The following is a 20,577-nucleotide window of genomic DNA, read 5'->3' as shown; positions in this document are numbered from 1 at the left end:
AAGCATTTCTGTACACACACACTGGTATCAGTAATCTCTCTCCTCCCTGCTCTCACTCCAAGTCTCCGCCTCTATTAACTAACATTTTTCTTCTACTTTACTTTGTAACAGGCTCCCTGTTAATCTGATTACTTTGTCTGCACTCGTAACATGTTACTGTACTACCGTATACGTATAAAGCAACAACACACTACACAGCTCTGTAAAACTGGGAACATGAAACCAACATTTCCCATAATGAAAATTATATTAAAATAACAGGCTTTATATATATATATATATATATAATTTATACCTTATATATATATATATATATATATATATATATATATATATATAAAGGTATAACTGCCACACCATTTTGAATGATTCCTCTCTTTTCCTCTCTCTCATTCTCTCCTCACCCCCTCCATTTCACCTTTTTTCTTTTCCAACATTACTTTTTTCCCCATCACTTTTAATTACCATATCTGATATTTTCTTGTTTGCCTTTTGCTACCACACTTTTAAAATGTCTGTTTTCTCTAGCTATAGTACCCCCAGCCCCACTGTTTATTCATCTTCTATTCTCTCTTACTAGGTCCCTCTTACTCTTTTTTTTCTCCCTCTCACCTCTCTCCCTCTCTGTTTTCCAGTAATGGCGTTCTTGGGATTAATGATTAGAAGCCAGCTCTGCCCACAGTCACACTGTGAAATCCTCCCCTCAGGGCTAGGCTAGTAATGGGAGCACATGAGAATTCCCTGTGAGTTAGTATAATGGACTGTCTCACACACACTTTAACTCCCTCCTTTCCATTATATAAAAAAAAAATTCTGGCAAAAACTCATATACAAAAGTACAAATAGAATAAAAGATGTGCCATATTATTGACGGAATGTACATCAATAAAATTATAAATCAGTAAATAAAATATGTGCCATATTATACAGTAAGTCAAAAGCAACCTTTTTACCAAATAAAATACAATGATTATAATATTAAATGAAAGCCATTACACTATCACATAACACTCACGTTGGTGCCAAAATGTGATCTATAAATCCTCACTGATTGTTTCAATTGACCTATAAATCTTTACTGATAGTGTGTGCTTTTACATAGTGTGTACTGTATAGTCTCTGCTTAGCGGTACATATAATATGTGGCATATTCTTTAATACAAAATATCTTATGTAGTAATATATAGATGGAGTTTGGGAATGTTTATTGCTTGTTTCCTTTTATTTGATATACAAGGTATACTAGTTTTATTTTTATAGTGCCAGCAGTTTACAGGGTATAGTGAAAATAAATAAGACAATTTAAATTTGATGTAACAGGTATATCACATGTGAAATTCAGAATACTGAAGTGGGAAGAGATAATAATGGTAAAAGAGAGATGCAACTCATTGGAGGAATGAAGAGGTGAGTGGCTGGGAGGGTGCTGTGTTGTTGAGGGTTCTATAGGTCAGAGTCTGGAATGTAAAGAAAGGCAGTGATTAGCAGGGCAGCAAATGAAGAATGGTAGGTAGTGAAATTAGTCTGACGGCAGTGTTCAGGATGGATTGGAGGGTTGGAAAGCAGGAGAGTGGGAGACCAGTTAATAGGGAGTTGCAATAATCCAGATGGGATATCACAAGAGAGCAGATAAGTATTTTAATAGTTTCTTGTGTAAGGAATGGAAGGATTTGGGGAATTCTCGGGTGAAGGCAGCAGGATTTTGTGAGTGACTGTGTGTGAAGTATTAAGGAAAGAGGAAAGAGTTAAGCTTTACAAAAGGCAGCAAACTTGGTCTGTTGGGAGGATTGTGGGGTTTAGTGATAGAGATGTCAGGAATTGTGGATGAAGGGGATGGTGGAATAACCATAATGCTGAATTGCTGAGCTTCAGGTGATGGGAGATCATCCATGATGCTATTTCTCATTGAGATGAGTTAGAAGAGAGGGTGAAATATCAGGAGAGGAAATGTAGGTTAGGGGTGTCATCTGCATACAGGTGATACTGGAAACCAAAGGAAGATATAAGTTGTTCAAGGGCAGACATGTAGATGGTAAAGTGTAGAGTCCATAGAACTGAAATACCAACAGACAGAAGTAGGGGAGTAGTTCCAGAGAAGCAGACACTAAAGGAATGGTAAGAGGGGTATGATTTGAACCAGGATATGGCCATGTCATGGATGAGTATTAAGGGTTTGCAGAAGAAGGCGATGGTAAACAAAGGCCCCTGAGAATCAGCGTAGCTAAATGCAATGGCCGGTCTCGTGGAGGGAGTCGGGGCTCACCCGGAACTTGGCGTTCCTGGAGCTTTTTCCCATTTTGGTGGCGGTGGAAGTATGGGGTGATGTTCTCCGAGATCGGCGGGTGCTGTTTCATTGTGACAACCTGGGGGTTGTTCAGGCTATCAATACTTTGACGGCTTCCTCTCCTCCGGTGGTTCGCCTTTTGCGTCGGCTGGTGTTGCGGTGTTTGGGTCTGAATGTGACCTGTAGGGCAGTGCATATACCCGGTGTCAAAAACGTGACGGCTGATGCTCTTTCTCACTTTCAGTGGGCAGAGTTTCGAGCTACGGCACTGTTCGCGGACGAAGAAGGGGTCCCGTGTCCAGTGGACCTGTGGTCCCTTGGGTTGGATTCGAGGTTCGGTTTCCAGGTCCACCTGGGGGAGGTATGGAAAAGTGTGGGACGAGTGGGCGGTCTTTGAGAGCGACTGTGGGGGTTTCCCGACTCACGCTGCTCAGGTTCGTGGCTTGCTTTCCCTCCTGTGTCAGTGGGACTCGACCAGGGTGTCCCCGTCTGCGGCTTCAGCTCGCCTGTCGGGGCTTAGTTTTTTATGTAAGTTGATGGGTATCGCTGATTTTACTAAGGATTTCCTTGTTCGCCAGGCCTTGAGGGGATGGCGAAAGGGGGTTGTTACGGCTGAGTTGCTGGTTAGGTTGTGTGGGGTGTTGGGTTCTGTTTGCGTTTCGGAATTCGAAGTTCGGTTGTTCAGGGCGGCTTTCAGCTTAGCCTTTTTCGGGGCTATGCGGATAGGGGAGTTGGTTAGCCCTAGTAAGCGTGTTCCTGGGGGTGTTTTGGCGGAGGATGTGGAATTGGGGGCTGGTGGTCTGAGCTTTCGCATTCGGCGATGTCCTGGGTAGGGGGTCTTGCGTTCGTTTGGGTGCCATTGCGGGCTCCCCTATTTGCCCAGTGTCGTCGGTTCACGAGTTTCTCCTGGTACGCCCGGCGGTGGGGGGTCCGCATCAGTTGGTGCATCAGAACGGGTCATTTTTATCCCATTTCCAGTTTTTCGGCGTTTTTCGGAAGTCACTGTCAGTCTTGGGTGTTCCTGCCGGGTCTTTTGGGGGCCATTCCTTTCGGATTGGTGCCGCCACGGAGGCTACCCAGGTTGGTTTGCCTGATTCCTCAGTGCAACGTATTGGGCGCTGGCGATCGGGTCGTTTTAGGTCGTATGTTCGTTTGGATATGCCTGTTTAATGTTCTCTGTTTTTTGTAGGTGTGGTTGTCCCTCAAGTCTGGCTCGTTGGACATTCCTTCATCTTCTGGGCCAGGAGGCGGGCGGCAGTTCACCCGAACAGGGAGCAGTTGGGGTTCTCTCCTCTTGCGGTTGAGGTGCAGTGGTTCGGGAAGCGGGGGATGCGGTGGGTTCATCTCCTCCCTGAGCTGGTTGTTGGGTCCTCCCTCGATCCTGGTGATTCACCTCAGGGGGAATGATCTTGGGGTAGTCCCGGTCAGGTCTCTGGGGGATACGGTTCTTCGGGACCTCGCTAGGCTTCTGGTTTTGTTTCCTGATGTCCGGTTGGTATGGTCCGAGGTGGTGTCTCGGAATTTTTGGCGGGTGGCGACTAACCAGCGGGCCCTGGAGCGGTCGCTGGTTAAATTTAATCGTTGGATTTCCAAGTTTGTGGCTAGCGTTAATGGCGTGACGGTTCGGCATAGGGTGTTTGAGAGGGACGCGGCTAATTTGTTTCGGAGTGATGGTGTTCATTTGAATGACATCGGTTTGGATCTTTTCAATTTGGCTCTGCAGGAGGCCATGGCGTGTGCTGGTGGGGGCCCCCGCTGATTTAAGGGGTTTAAACAGCGGGGTTAGTGGCGGTTTGTGTGTCCTTGCCGGTCTGGTTTTGGTAAGTGATGGAGTTTGGATGATGGTGTAATGGAAGGCTCAATCCTCCCCTAACCTCTGGTGTTTTATTGGACGTGCCCACCGAGCTTGTGGACGGCTGGTGGTTAGCATTGGTGGTGGGACAGCGAAAGGTAGCTGTCATCTTTGTTTGGACGAGGGGGGAGGTGAGTACCTGTGGTCTGGATTGTGCAGTGTGAGAGGCCGGCAAGGACGGGGTTAATTCGATTCCTGTGTTGGTTATGTTTGAATATGTTATGGTAATGTGTTATGTATATTTGTATATTTGTATTTATTATTTATCGGTTATTGTATATTCTTGTTATTGGTTTATGGTGTTTTGGGCCAACACAGTGTTTTATGGTTTATAATAAAATTGTGCTGTGGCCTGCTTTATCCAATTTCAGTCTCCTTGTCGTTATTTGGTGGGTTAAATGTAAATGGTATCGGGTTCACAATGCACGGTACACACTACCTACATACATGTCAAAGACTGCGGAGAGGTACAAGAGTATAAGCAGAGAGAAATTACCTTCTGTTTTAGCTCCAAGGAGATCCTTAAAAAATGTGTTGAGAGCTGTCTCAGTAGAGTGCTGTGAGTGTGAGCAGAAGCCAGATTGTTGAGGGTAAAGTAGGGAGTTAGAGGAAAGAAGACTGATGGGGATGTGTGATCAAGGAAAGGTGTATTTAGAATGGGAGATATTATAGCACGTTTGAAGGGTGGAAAAAACAGTACATAAGTAAAAGGAGAGATTTTAAAGAGATTGGTTAGGGTTGGGGTAAGGATACCGGAAAATGACTGTAGGAGATGTTATGAAACATGGTCAAATGGGCAGGTGGTGAGGTGGGAGGACGAGAACCCATGAAAAACCTTGTCATCAGAGTGATGTTATCAACACACAAGGTTACAGCATGAAAAAACTCAAACCAGTTGTTGATGCATATCAGTCTGGAAAAAGTTACACTGCCATTTCTAGGGCTCCTTCAAATTGTCACAGCCATTTCGTTGGCTCTATCACACTGTCATATTCACCAAACAGATTTGAGACTATAGCAAATGTTTCCAGAAGTGACATTCCTGTCAAAGTCTCACAAACAGCAAGATGTTAAGTCATCCTCACTCTCAAAAACCAAGACCTAAAATCATCCAGCAAGTCATAAAGAGACCTACTGGGCTCTCTCACAGAGAAATAAAACACTTTATTATGAGGAAAGGCTAGCGAAGTTGAATTTGTTCACATTAGAAAAAAGATATCTTAGAGGGGATATTATAGCATTATGCAAATACAAATGGGGACAATCACTGGCGTAACTACAGGAGTCCCGGTGCGACCCCTGCAACCCTTTATTCCTGTCTCCTAGTACCGGTTCAAAATTGTTTAGAAAGGGCCCTTCTGACCTGGATCCCGATCCAGGTCGGAAGGGCCCTTTCTAAACTATTTTGAACCGGCACGGGGAGACAGGAACATACTGGGGTCACGTGACGTCATGTGACCCCGCAGGGAAACCGAGGCTGCTCGCAGACTGTGTGCGAGCAGCCAAAGAAAAAGCTGCAGAAGCAGTGAGTGTTAAGTAGGGGCAGGACATATGTGTTTGATATATATAGATGTGTACTTGCGTGTGAGAGCCTGCACATGTACTTGTGTGTGTGAGCATGCATGTGTGTGTGTCAGAGCATGCTTGTGTACGTGTGTGTGAGTATGCATGTGTACGTGTGTGTGTGAGAGAGCATGAATGTGTACGTGTGTTTGTGTGCATGCATGTGTACTTGTGTGTGTTTTTGAGCATGCATGTGTACTTGTGTGTGTGTGAGTGAGTGAGTGAGTGCACGCATGTGTACTTATGTGTGTGTTGGAGAGCATGCATGTGTACTTGTGTGTGTGAGCATGCATGTGTACTTGTGTGTGTGTGAGAGAGCATGCATGTTTACTCGTGTCTGTGAGAGCATGGGTGTGTAATTGTGTAAGTATGTTTAAATATGTTGTATGTGGGAAGGGGGGCAAAGAAGTCACAGACCATTTGTGTGGGGGCAATGATGGCACAGACGAGCTGTGGAAGTTGGGGGGCGCTCTCTGATAACTTGTTCATTAAGAGTACTGTCCAATAAACAAGAGATCATCCTTTCAGGCTGAAAAAAATGTTTTTCACTTAAAGCAGCGGAAAAAAGGTTCTTTCCTTTAAGAACAATAATGCTACCTACCAGAAGGCATAGTGCCTACTGTAAAATTTGGTGGAGCAGGGATAATGGCCTAGAACTGTTTTTCGGGGTTTGAGCTAGGCCAAGTAGTTCCAGTGAAGGGTAATGTTAATGCTACAGCATACACATTTTACACAAATTTGGGGCACCAGTTTGGTGAAGGCCATTTCCTGTTTCAGCATGACTGTGCCCCTGCGCACAAATCAAAGTAAAAAAAATGTATTGGCGAGTTTGTTGTAGCCTGCACAGAACCCTGACAACCCCACTGAACACCTTTGGGATCAATTGGAATGGAGACTATGGGCCAGGTCTGACCTCAGGAATGCCCTTTTGGCTGAACAGGCACAAAATCCCACATCCCAAAATCCAAAATCTTGTGGCAAGCCTTCCAGAAGAGTGGAGGGCGCAAGGGGGTGTCAACTTAATATTAGCACCCATGGTTTTGGAATGGAATGTCCAACAAGCTTATATAGGTGTGATGGTCAGGTGTCCACATACTTTTGGTCATATAGTGTACGATTCTCTACCTGATACATATTGATACATTCTTTCTCACACAATTATCCATACATTCCCCAGTCTAACAAATGTGTGAGGCACTAACTTCACATTTGTTTTTGAAACCCTATGCCTAAAGTTTTTAGGGACCACTTCCAGGGACAAAAAGTGAATGATGAAAAAATGTCAATGGGAATAGATGCATATAGATGCGTAAAATGTGTATGTCATATTTACTTAATTGTGTGCTGTTTTGTTCTTTACATCTGAATGACACAAACTATAGTGCTTTTTCACCCAGAAATATCTAGGCTGCCATAGGTTAATGACACCTGAGAGTTGAGTGCAACAGTAGCAGTTTTAACACAATCCATCAATGACATGCCACTATAAATGAGCACACACACTATGTACTAGACTTGCACCACGAGTTTGCTTTCGGGCAAGAAAATACTCGCCTCCTGTCTTTAATAAAATTTAGATTAATTATACACCAAGGCTAGATTAATCCCTAATTTTGGTTCCCGGTCATTTGTCTCAGACAAAATTTGAGAGCCTTTTTTTATGACATTCTAGGGTGTTCCCAAAGGGGGAGTTCTCTGACACCTTCTGGACTCACTTTTTATTATAATATTGTTTTTAATAAAAAAGGTTCCTTCAGAGTTAGGACGGTCAAAGAGGTGCAGCATGAGCACTAGTAGTAGGACACTTGACCTGGGAAGGCACTCACTGGCGGATGATAGACTAAATTTAAGAAAATTAACAAAAAAGATCAGAGTAAGGAAAGATAGAGAGCAGCAGCATTAGACCTCACTCACTAGTTTGAATATTGAGTGCTGTATAGCCTAATTTGGGAACATTGGGGCTATCTGCTCAACCAGGTGCGGGAAGAGCTGTGTTCTCTGGGGGTTAAGTATGTTGCAGAGAAAACAGAGAAAACCCTTTCACTTTGAATGCTTGTTAGTGGGCATGAAAGCAACACTGGGCCACTAAAGTGAGACCTGGCCAGACGACAGCTTGCTGGTCCCAACATAGAGGGTCAGTATCAGGTGGTAGTGGCAATTCCTCAAGATAGGCTTTCACCATTTCAGAGGCGCTACACTGACTTTGAGGAGCTACACTGACTTTGAGGAGCTTGGGTGGTACTAGTATTATTATTATTTATTGTTTTATATAGCGCCATCAAAATCCGTAGCTCTAGTAACCACCAAAATATCGAACACCACTGCCCAATTGGGTGATGCTCCAGTGGGTCTACTACAGCTGCTCTGCTGGGTGCAAGGGATTGGGACATGTGGCTGGCACTACTGCCACTGCTGTGGGGAATTTTCATTTCCAACCCCTGCATCTCTTCTCTTAGGATGCTCCTTTTGTACAGTATCCCTCGCACCCTACGGATAAACATGTCTCTCCAGATTTTAAAATAATTTTTAAGGGCTGATTGCCCTTAAACCTTGGGTCACTGAGGGTGGCCACCATGTACTCTGGGGTTTCCATGATCGCTTGCTTGCGACCTTTTAGCTCCTTTAGCAGCCTACTAATCAGCTTCACAACCTCAACCTGTAATGTTTTGCTTGGGAAGACCTAGTTTTGTTCCAGCAAGTCATGTATGTGTTGTTCAAGGTAGGTAAGAGGATGATCTGGCCCAAAGTGGTAGTGCTTTAGCTTAAGTCCTCGGTCACATACCTAAATGGCTTCAGGACTGCCACCACCTGCCCCATTAATGGCCATTCCTCACTGCCCAATGGGCTGGACACCACAATGGTCTGCTCAGAGGACATGGAGTGAAGAGCATGCTGCTGCTCTAGGATCTGCACTGTGATATCCAGGTTGGAGCTCCAGTGGGTGACTACATCCTGACGTAGATGTTCGTGGGGTAGTCCTGCCTTCTCCTCCTCCTTCCTCAGATGCTTGCTTGCCTTTACGCTGTGGTGAAAGTGCCCTGCAATCTTATGGCACTTTTCAAGCCTACACCACCTGTCAGTTGGAATAGCTGCCCTTGCCACCAGGTGTAGTATATGTTCTGCGCAACACAAACCCACAAAGTCCCCATCAGTAACCATATTTGCTGCCCCATCAGTAACCATCATTCTCATTCCTACTGCCTACGTGTGGTCCAAAAAGTGCTGCCAAAAAGTAAGCTGATGTGTGCTGCTCATCCAAAACCTCAGAATGGAGTAGGAAGGTTCCATAACCCTGGTGGCTTTCTGCCCTACTTCCATCCCTCCTTTCACCCCATGTGCCTCTGCCTACACCGCTTTCATATGCAACCGGAAAAACGTGCTTAGATGGAATACTCATTATCGTGACACCAGACTGCAGTGCACATAAAACATTGAAGAAATTTCAGTCACAATCTCCACTTTGAAGAAGCCTTATTCATTGGGGCGAAACACGTCCAAACATTTGGACTGGAGATAGACTATTCCCTTCTTTTTTAATGGACACTGATAGAACCTCATACTTAATAAGGATACTGTGTTGTATCCTCTATTGAGGATTTAAATATAAGAAGCTACATTTCAATAAAACCTATAATTCTTCTAAAAACATTATTTCTTTCTCATCCCTAGAGGTTAAAGAGAATTTGCAATACCTTTTGATTACAATTTTACATCTGCTCTGTTTTGTGACAGTAATATAAACACACAATATATACACCTTGTTACAAAGTATACACTATGTTATGTTTTTTTTCCCTTCTCTTGCATAATTTGGGTTATTAATCTCTGAATAAAGATTTCAAGGAAAGGAAACATGTTATTATCTGCCTATTACACCTTGTAACACCAAGCCCACATTGATATGTTTTACTGTTTGTTTTCCCTCATTGTCCCATCAATGGGTACATCTGGCAGTGTAAACACCACACAAAGGTGGACTCTAATACAGAGGAACCACGGTTTTTTGTCATTTTTATTTTATAACAAACAACTAATGTGCCATTTATTCTGATTTGTTTAGTTTGTGAATGTGCAATACAGATGGTGGAGGGGAGAGACCTGCGTATAAGTGACACTAATTTATCAATAATATTACACAGAATTATATAAGAATTTTTAATGAAATAATTTGTGAAATGTATCCACTTTCCTTTGTTTTTCTTCTATTGGGTCCTTTATATTATTTGGTTTACTTTTTGAAAGTGTTGGTTTTTATTTCTTGTTTGTTTGTAATGTTATATCTAATGATTTTTTTTTAACAAATGTGAAAATATAATTTAAAAAAAGCATATGATGAACACATTTCATACAGTGGCCGAATCTTTTTTTTACTTCTAAAGCCCTGATCCTCTGCGGATCTTTTGTACTTGTTTCCAATTGCCTTCATAAATACTGATCTGAAGTTTTGCTTATTCATTGTGCTCTTTATTAATTATATTTTGGTCAGATTACTTTTGCATCATTTTAAAGGCCGACTCCAGTCATCGTATATACTTTGATGTGTGGCCCCTTTAAATCTTTGTGGTGTTGCTTCTGCAAATGTATGCAGGTTTCTGCAATACCCTTGTGCTTTCTCCAATATTTTATAGCATCAATATTAAGATTTATACACAGAATAATATTTTCATGTAATTTATTGCAATAAAGTGCTGTTCGTATGATAAAAGTGACATCAACTCTTCATTACAGAATAAAGGATGCCCTTGCAGAAGCAAGATGTGTAGCCTTTGATAAAGACATATTGTTGAAAAGTTAGTTGTCCTTAGAGTCCTGCAGACATAGTTCAATATGCTTCCCATTTCTGGCTTTTCTCTTCATACATAACTCTTGCCCTGTCTGAAACTATAATTTCCCCATGAGAATAAATAGGCAGATTTCTTTTAAGGGTAAGCTTGGCTGAATGCATCCAGCTCTACCAGTGACTACCCCTAATGTCTATAATCTAAGGTTTAAGAATAAGGTGCATGATTAGTATTAGAAACCCCAGTGATGTATTTATCACTGTTTAGGCAGCAATCAGACCCACTATGCAAAGAGACCTCTTTCACTTACACTGCATGTCTCTTTTTGTGTGCAAATTGACAAGATTTTACATATCCTTGTGATCTGCCTTAAATTAGAATAGAAAAGAGGCGAGGGAGGTCTACAGTCCTCCACTGTATAAATGTTGTATCTTTCCAACCAGCCTATTAAGAGCTACTACACTCTACGAGTCTGCTCCCCTTGGCATGTCCGGATATGCCACATGTTCCATGTGCACCATGTTTACTGTTTAGGCTTAGGCCAAGATTGTGATGGTACTAAGACAATGTTTCTTTGTTCTGTACAATAAGTGAAGGTGGTATCTAGAAGTGGCTAATAATAACAGACTTTAAACATTAAATGTTTATATTTAAAGCAGTATTTTCCTAAATATGTCTTTAACTGCATTACTATAGCTGCTGCATGAGAACTAAATTATCCATAAATATATTTGAAAAAACATTTAAAAATACACAGAGCCCTCCTGTTGGTCATAATCCTGGATCCGTTTCTTGATGTGTGTGAGTTTCTGCTTTAAATACATACAGCGTTCACGTTTCTCAAGAAATCCAGGGTCCTGAGGAAATAAAAGTAGGTTTATCACTTTAAAATCATACCATTTATGAAAGGCAATGTACACGCTAAATTTAATTGACAGAGCTAAACATTTTCAAATCCTTATGACTGAAAGATTAGCGTTTGAATACTAAAAAAGGATACAGCAGTATTAACCCAAGAGAAGTCTTCAGTCAAATTTGATATCTTTTATTGAGCCAACATAGAAAAAGATGTAAGGTCTTATACGAGGAAAAGACCTCTGAGGTCCCAAACACTTATGTGACTTTACATCTTTTTCTATGTTGGGCAAATGAAAGGTATTAACTTTGACTAGACTCTGTTTGAATACCAGACACCCATCTGTTTCCTACAAGAAACTGCCCAGCAGTATGTTAAATTAATATACTGATTTATTTTTATATACTGCTGGCATTATGTGGCTGAATTCTACATTATTCATGTATGGTTTGGAGGCGAATTGTAATTTTAAACCACAAAAATAACTGCATTATTATGATCCATCCCCACGTTAGCTTTTTTGTGCAACAAAGGCTTGATTGCCCCAGTAGAATTAATTGTTAAATCAATTGCATTTATTGAAAGTCACCTTACTAATTGAACTATAATATGCAAGGACAGCCAAACCCTCCAGGTAAAGCAGTGGAGCTGGGTCATGCTGCCACGTAATTGCAAGCTGAGTTGGGGCAACCCCAGCCCAATTTGTGGCAAGCCTTGCCCCTTTATCTCAGCTACACATGCAGGTCACAAGAAAATTTAAATCTGAATTCTTTTTTTTTTTGTATTTCCTAGTACCAGCAGTTCATATGCAGTTTGATTAAAAGAAAAATCGGAAATAAAACATAATGTGATAATAGAGGGTCAGTCCTTTTAGAGTTCTAACAGGTATAAGTATGTGAGGAGACTGCAAGCTTTTGCCATCATGCTTCCATGAAGCAAGAGTCTTGGATCTCCTGTTTAGAAAGACAGTCCTCTAACAGAACAGCAGGATGATTCTACTGAGCTCACATATTTAGTATAACACACTTCAAGGGGAATTTCTCATGATGGGCCAGTATGTTTTAACTCTTATTGAATAAATGATCCAGTGCTGTTGGATAATGTGACATTCAATGACCATGACATCTAAGTTTGTTACACTTACATTTTTCTTCTTTTCATATATTTGAGTAATGGTTTTCATTCTGTCTAGTGCCTATAAGATTGCATAAAATATTAAAGATGTTAAACTTTCAATAAATTGCAGTGTTTACATTTAAATGTTATTCTGGCAGCAGTGAAGAAAATATATAGGAAATTAAATTATAAGATTGCAAGCTGTCTGGGTCAGCCCCTTGTTGTAGCTGTCATTTTATTTCAAAATGGCAGGGTCAAAGCACATTTTTCACAGGCGATTTCAGAGTCCATCTTTTTATATTGATTTATATTTTAACAGGCATTTTAAGCAAACATAGTTAGGGCTTTGTAGTGTTTAAATCAAAGTAACAATTTATATAAAAGGAATGTAGTCCAGATGTAATAAAATTGATATACAATACAGAATTTCTTCAACTTATGTACATGACTTCTGGTTGTAGTTGACCTGATATGTTTTGCCTAAAAGCTTCCTGAGAATGGAAGAATTGTGCGCCCCTTTATGGATGGAGGGTCGAATCCAATGAAAGCAATAGCCCGAGATCGGAAAGTTTTATTCTTGCTAGAATGATGTAGTGCAAAAACACTTTTGATCCAGTCTGGAGCTTTTAACCGCTGCTGTGTGTGACGTAGGTGGGAAGAGTGAAGGAGCTGTGAATGGGTTAAAAATATTAGAAGACAAGAAGCACTAAGGACTATTTACACAGCCTATTGTGAATAAAGTGTAATTCTACCAAAGTGAGACTGAGTTGTTTTTAGTACAGCAAAATGTTTTGGTATCTCTTTTGAAACACATGAGCACATTACGGAATAATACAGTATAAACGACAAGATAAACATTTTGCAGAGGGTGCAAAAATGAAAGACCGCCAAATGAAAGGAGATGCACTACTGTAACTGGAAACATGTAGTCAATTTTTTCTACAGGAAAATTAAACAACTAATCTAGTGTTACATATAAGCCAAGGGTAATAAGAAGTGCAGTTAATTTTGTGTGATTGGTCAGTTAAAACTGGTCTTCAACAAACATTATTAGGATATATGCTTGAACTATATGATCCCTCGGGTAACAAGAAAGCTGTAGGGCTTCTAATTCTATTATATTACAGAAGAGTTACTCTTAACATCCACTTTCCTCAAACAACAAGGCCAGGATCACAGGCAAAGTGTCAGTACCACAAAGTTTGTGGTGGTCTGGTGCAGGTGGGTCATTTACTTACATGTTCACCATAAACTCTTTAATATAGGCATATAAAGGTATAGTCTTGGGTGCAAAAGCTAATGAGTGGTGGATCTGTTATGAGGAATCAGTGCAAAGTCAGGGAAAGATGGTTCCCTAAGTCTCAAGGCAAGAATGATATGCATCCTTGTATCTCATTCTTGCTCAGTGAATAATCTCATTGCTTTATAATTCAGGGCCAAAAGATGCATCCAGTAGCATAAAGCAGGTTGGAGTAAGTTTTAAAGGGGAAATCAATTCTATTCAATGGAACCAGTGGATATGAAAATTCTACACACCCCTGTTAAAATGCCAGGTTCTTGTGATGTTAAAGAATGAGACAAAGATAAATCATGACAGAATTTCATCCACCTTTAATGTGACCTATAACGTGAACAATTCAATTGCAGAACAAACTAAAATCTTTGACGAAAAACACTGGGGCTGTGGCTCTGTTCAGAATTAACAAACTCATGTTAAATAGAAGTCATTACACACCTGCCATCATTTAAAGTGACTGTGATTAATCACAAATAACAAGTTCAGCTGTTCTAGTAGGATTTACCTGACATTTGCTTAGTTGCATCTCAGAGCAAAAACCATGGTCCGCAGAGAGCTTCCAAAGCATCAGAGGCATCTCATTGTTGAAAGATATCAGTCAGGAGAACGGTACAAAATAATTTCCAAAGCATTAGATATACCATGGAACACAGTAAAGACAGTCATCATCAAGTGGAGAAAATATGGCACAATAGAGACATTACCAAGAACTGGGCATCCCTCCAAAATTGATGAAAAAACAAGAAGAAAACTGGTCAGGGAGGCTTACAAAAGGCCTACTGCTGGAACTGATGGAATTTCTGGCAAATACAGGCTGTGTGCCGCATGTGACAACAAATGTCCCGTATTCTTCCTATGAAAGGGGCCCCCTGGACCAATAGGGAAGGGGGTCATGACTGCTGGCTCATGCCCAGGGCATAAGTCAGGGTCCTTGTCATTGGTGGGTATTAGGGTTATATTGGGGACACGAGGTGAATCTTACCTCTTTCTCCTTTGTCACCAGCTACCTTGCAGACGTTCCCCTCCCGCCCGCCCTCATTTTGTGTTCTCAATCTGATGGTTATTTTACGCTCATTCTGGTCTGTCAGGTTACTTATCTGTTTGTTACCTTTTTTATTTCAACATGTTTTTGTTTATTGTCACAGCTGCGGTCTGGGTCCCCTGGCCAGCACGAATTTAAAATAAGCATGGTATGTTTGCCCATAATGGGCTTGGGGAGGCGTGTCCCGTGGTCCGCTTATGGCACCTACGGGGCTAGGACTCTTGGTTCATGTGGTAATTATCTGCCTGTTGGGTTTAGTGCTTAACAGCTGGCAGGTCGTTTTAAGGTTTGGTTGTGTGTTTTTTCCGCTGGCCTGGGGAATGTATACAAATGTTAATAAAGCTGTGGCCAAAAGCCCTTTCCCCACTAATGGTGTCTGTGTCTTTATTTGGGGGGATATGTTGGGGTTAAGCTTGGTGTTGGGTTCTTGACCTCGGGCTATGGGCTTAAGCAGTCATGTGCTATGGGGTAGGGTGGAAGACGGAAGCCTTTTGAAAAACATCCAAGCCCGGCTGAAGTTGGCAACTACAAACATCAAGTCCCCCAAAAGCACGTGGGAAAATGTGTTATGGTCTGATGAAACCAAGGTTGAACCTTTTAACCATAATTCCAAAAGGTATGTTTGTCGGAAAAACTACACTGCACATCACCCAAAGAACACCATAACCACACTGAAGCATGGTGGTGGCAGCATCATCCTTTGGGGCTGTTTTTCTTCAGCTGGAACCGGGGCCTTAGTCAGGGTGGAGGGAATTATGAACAGTTCCAAATACCATGCATTTTTGGCACAAAACCTTCAGGCGTCTGTTAGGAAGCTGAAGATGAAGTTCACCTTTCAGCACGACAACGACCCAAAGCACACATTCAAATCCACAAAAGCATGGCTTCACCAGAAGAAGATTAACATTTTGGAATGGCCCAGCCAGAGCCCAGACCTGAATCCAATTGAACATCTGTGGGGTGATCTGAAGAGGGCTGTGCACAGGAGATGTCCTTGCAATCTGATAGATTTGGAGAGCTTTTGCAAAGAAGAGTGGGCAAATATTGCCACGTCAAGATGTGCCATGCTAATAGACTCCTACCCAAAAAGACTGATTGCTGTAATAAAATCAAAAGGTGCTTCAACAAAGTATTAGTTTAAGGGTGTACACACTTATGGTTAACCAGGTTATTGTGAGTTTTTTTCCCCTCAAAGATTTCAGTTTGTTTTGCAATTTAATTGTTCACATTATAGGTCACATTAAAGGTGGAAAAGTCCTGACACAATTTATCTTTGTCTCATTCTTTAACATCACAAGAACCTGGCATTTTAGCAAGAATGTGTAGACTTTTTATATCCACTGTATCTTTTAATTTCTTTGTTCTTTCAAACAATCTGTTTCAAGGTCTGAATTTCAGTCTCATTAGTCTCTCTCTTTCATTTTTATAGGTTAGGTGCACCGCCATTGCCAATGAGTGCCAATGAGACATTAAGCTGCCTTATAGAGGTGTATGGCCAATGCCATTGTGTGGCATATGTCTGGTGAAGCAGCAATTTGATAGGGTGAAATAACGAGGTATTAATGTTTAGCTATTATGTAATGAACTGAGGACCAAAAAGAACATATAAGGGAACAGTTTCACCAAATATCCAGAATGATCTCAATGCCACATCCATAATGGGATATGATAATATGGGATTTGTAGAACATTAAGACATTGGTTCAATGATATATATTTGCATTTTTCCTTTAATGATTTAGAAATGTTTATGTAGAGCTGCACTTCATTTATCAAACTCACTTTTTGGCTTTGTGGCCCACTGGTCAATTTAATCATCATATTGTCCAGTTCTTTAAACTTCACCATTGCTGTTCTCACCTCCCCATACAGTTCTTTGTATTCTGCATATTGGTCATTGAACACAGCTTTGTAACTTTCTCGTTCTTCTGTGGTTCTGATCTCTGGATACTTTCTTAAAACAGAGGACATATAACACCACAATCAAGTAATATGATTATTTTAGTCAAAACAATGCTATATTCAGCAAAGCTTAGTTAACTACCCATAATGATCATTCATCAATTAAAAACTAAATATTAACTGGACCAAAATAAGACAATGTAAGTTGCATCCAAAGGCCCTTTTAAGGTATTTTACCCTTCTGAACATCATATCTTAGCTATATTCTATTGCACACGTGCCTTAGGAGGACTGAAGAAGGATTTAAGATGCTTACAATACATAGTCTGGTACCACATGAGGTTTTGGTCGATAACCTGTGGGAATGGAACGATTTAAGACACCAATGTCACTCCCTTTGTCTGAGAAATTGATTGTACTGGTAACTCTCGCTTTTATTCCTTCTAAATGTTCAACTTCATCCTGGAAAACTATCCTTCTAGGTCTGTCCAATCTCTGCAAAAAAGAAAGGAGTTACAAGGGAATATAGAATTTTAGTAAGAACCATTCGGCCTATCTAGTCTGCCCATTTTTCCTGTGCAAAAGCCTCAATCCTTATTTGGTTCTTGGCCTTGTCTTATAGCCTAATTGTTGTCTGATGCATGTTTGAATTATCTTGCTTTATTAACCTCTCCCACATCCTCTGAATTATTTGAATGATGCTTAAAATGAATGTATCTTAACCGCTCAAATTATTAAAACTTCAAACAGTGGCAAGCTTATTCATCATTATAGATGGCCAATAAAAAATAATACTCTTTCTTTGGATATTGCAACTAGTAATAAGGTTCAACATACCCATAGTTGAACACAACTTTGCCTGTCTAAAAAAAGACACAGTTGTGTCTATTTTTTTACCTTCCTAATTTTAATAATGTGCTGACGTTGTCGGTAAAGGAAACAGTAAAAATATTCCATCATCCTCGACATCTAGTAAAACGGGAGAATGAGAGCTATGAGATGGCCTACAATGGTCCACACTCACTTTGCTTTATATCTAATGAGATGGTAACTATGGTAAGTTTCAACCGACTGTAAATGTTGCATCAACTTCCAGTTGTTCCTTTTGGGATTAAAATTCTTCAACCCTTCAAACTAGGTTAAGTGTATTTTACTTCAATTTGAGAATGTTTTAGAGCAAATGGCCATATTCCTGTGGTTAAATGTGTCAAGATGCACTGACCACACATAAAAAAATATTTAAAAAGTACAAGGAGACTAAAAAAAGCACAAAATATATTAAATATTAAAAAGCACAAGAAGACTAAAAATAAACCATGTTCTTTATAAGCAGATGTAATTAATTGATGCACGCTTTTAAAGAGCCAGTAAAAAATAGAAGGGAAGAGGCTTTGTTAAATGAGGCAAGCAACAGTCACATACCATTGTCCATTGTTTGTGTTTGTTGGGCTGTAGAAGTCTAGCTCACTTCTGATGGATGTGATTTAGATAACGTGACACAAAATAATAATACGATATGTAGAAAGAAAGCGTTAAAAAAAGTTGATGGTAAGATAAGAGACTGAAATAGAAATGAATTGAACAAATTCACTTTGTGAGAAGCAGTGGTGGTCATGGAATTGTTTCAGAAATCTTACATTATGTCAGAACATGCGATGAAAGGAACTACAAGGTCTGAAAAAACCATCCCTCACCTTAACCTTGTTGGCCTGCCTCCGTCTCTGCTCATGTCTCCACATTTTTAGGCACACCAGGGAACTCACCAAATACAGAAACATGTTGAAGAAGAGGAAAGCTATTGCAGCCACTTGCCCACCTTCCACCCTACAGAAGGCTGCCATCAGTGGATTCACAGCAAACACGGAATAGCAGAGGCCCCCCCGATTTATGTCATTTACATAAGCTATTCCAGCTGCCATGTAAAGAAGGAACATGATGATGTTGATGGCAAACGCTGTCAGAGGCCACCAGTGGGAGTCTAGGAGAATGGTCCGGTAATACATAGTTAGACCCAAACCCATTAGAATCAAGGTGATCAGGCACACAACACTGGTCACAACCAACACAAATGGAGTCATTGGGCCATAGTAGCTGTAGCCACCAGGTAAAGTCCTTTGGAGTTCAGTGCCAAATAGATTGTACCATTGATAGTCTTTCTGGATGTAAGAACAAGTACAGGCAAATACTACCCCACCAAAAAGAAGTTGAACTCCAGCTAAGATCCTTAGCAAACCTGGCCAGGACTTCATATATGAGTATTTTAGGTTGTATGCTTCTACCTTTTCCATGAAGTTTGTGGACTCCTGACTCTTCCGGTCCATGGCATCCAAAGATTTCTTGATCTGGATCTCTTTACTGGAATTGATGGTGCTGCATGACTTGGTGTGGGCATCACTCTTTTCAGTTAGGCTGGAGTCTCTGCTGATATCAAGAAGAGGGGTGACAGGTGGTGAGCGCTGTCCCCCTTCCAAATTCTTTAATGTGAAAGGTTCACCATTTGCTTTATTTCTCCTAAAGCAGCTCCTCCAGGAATCAGGAATGAAACATCTGGTGGGTTTTGATTCATTTGATAGTGGAAGCTCTGTATCATGCAAGTGTTGTGATCTTCCATGTGCTGTGCGTGCGTTGTGGTCATAGTAATCAAATGAAAAGCTTGGTGTATCCCCCCAGTTGGGCATTTTGTCACAAAGTCTTGACCCTCTTTGTGATTTTGCAGTAGAGGTGTCTGATGGGCATGCAACGGGTCTCCTGCTCCTTTCCTTCTCAGAGAGGAAGGGGATGGAATACATAACACTTATTTTAATGATGCTTTGTCAGATGTGCTTCTGAAAATATATCTGTAGGCTCCAGTTCTTTTTCCATGTCCCCTAGGAGAGGCTGCTCTAGTTTATGAAGCACGTGGTACATCTAACTTTCTTACACAAAGATAAAAATCCTACAGGAAAACAGATATAGTCTCTTACTTAACATGGACAAAGTAGGTGGAGTTTAATGGCACATCACGTTGTCATGTTAAACGAAATTTAAGATTAAATTATTATGAGTGGATTTGCCTGAAGAAAGAATACATAATACACTGTGACAGGAAACGGGAATACCATAAGTGCTTAACTGAAGAGTTTAAAAAAATGAATACAAATAAAAACTGTAGATAAGTGGAAAGCAGTAGGGGTGGAGCAAAAGTATGGAATTGGGATGCAAATAACATAATAATAATAATAAGTAGCAATAAGGTTTATAAAAAGCTTAATTATTTACCTTGCAGAAATCTGTATAGGCCATTTGGGCATGATTCCCTATCTGTATGTTAAAGAAGTACGCAGGCTAAATTCGCTGTACCAGCTCTGAGCCCGGATCTCTTGTGCCAGGCAGGTCTTTGAGTTTAGATATGGAGAGGGAGTTCCACTCAACTGGACTGTTATCTTGGGTAATGGGTAATGTGCAGTTAATCATTAACTGCAAGATAAGGCACAGCAACAGAAAGGTGTGCTGAATGAAAAGGGTGATCTCATTTGAAAGCATATGGATGAAGGAACCAAAATACATGATTCACAATTGATTATTTATAACTAATCAAATTTTTAAGATACCATTGAATTGACTGAGCTCAAATGAAAACTGTATCTCCTATATAAGATATTGCTAGGTGAAAGAGTTTCATGAAAGTGTATAACAGGTTAAATACCTTCAGTAAACTAAAAATATACGGATTTAGGGTTTAATTAGCAAGGGTACGAGAGGTATAATAAGTATGTAGAATGATGAGATATGTCGACGTGGGCTGACATTTTTACAATAATGCTAATTAAAACTGCTGTTCCATTTACTAATACATTTTTGCCTTTTTTGTACAGTGTTAGCTAATGTTGGATATTTTTCCCCTT

At 40.7% G+C, this 20,577-nt stretch overlaps 1 protein-coding gene across 1 annotated transcript; it reads right to left on the bottom strand.

The window, feature by feature from the left end:
• Nucleotides 1-1,388: 1,388 nt before the first annotated feature.
• Nucleotides 1,389-19,975, bottom strand: LOC149289498 (MARVEL domain-containing protein 2-like). The gene is made up of 4 exons (XM_089490549.1): nt 19,952-19,975; nt 18,388-19,167; nt 2,523-2,636; nt 1,389-1,457 (listed from the first exon to the last, which is right to left on the bottom strand). The coding sequence occupies exons 1-4, from the start codon at nt 19,973-19,975 to the stop codon at nt 1,389-1,391; spliced, it is 987 nt and encodes a 328-aa protein (XP_089346675.1).
• Nucleotides 19,976-20,577: the final 602 nt, after the last annotated feature.

This window comes from Sceloporus occidentalis, unplaced genomic scaffold (genome assembly GCF_023333645.1).
Source record: "Sceloporus occidentalis isolate IW3139 unplaced genomic scaffold, rSceOcc1.0.p SCAF_45, whole genome shotgun sequence".
In the NCBI taxonomy this organism is placed as follows: Eukaryota; Metazoa; Chordata; class Lepidosauria; order Squamata; family Phrynosomatidae; genus Sceloporus; species Sceloporus occidentalis.
Note: the sequence above shows the minus strand (reverse complement) of the source record. Positions and strands in the feature narration are given on the sequence as shown.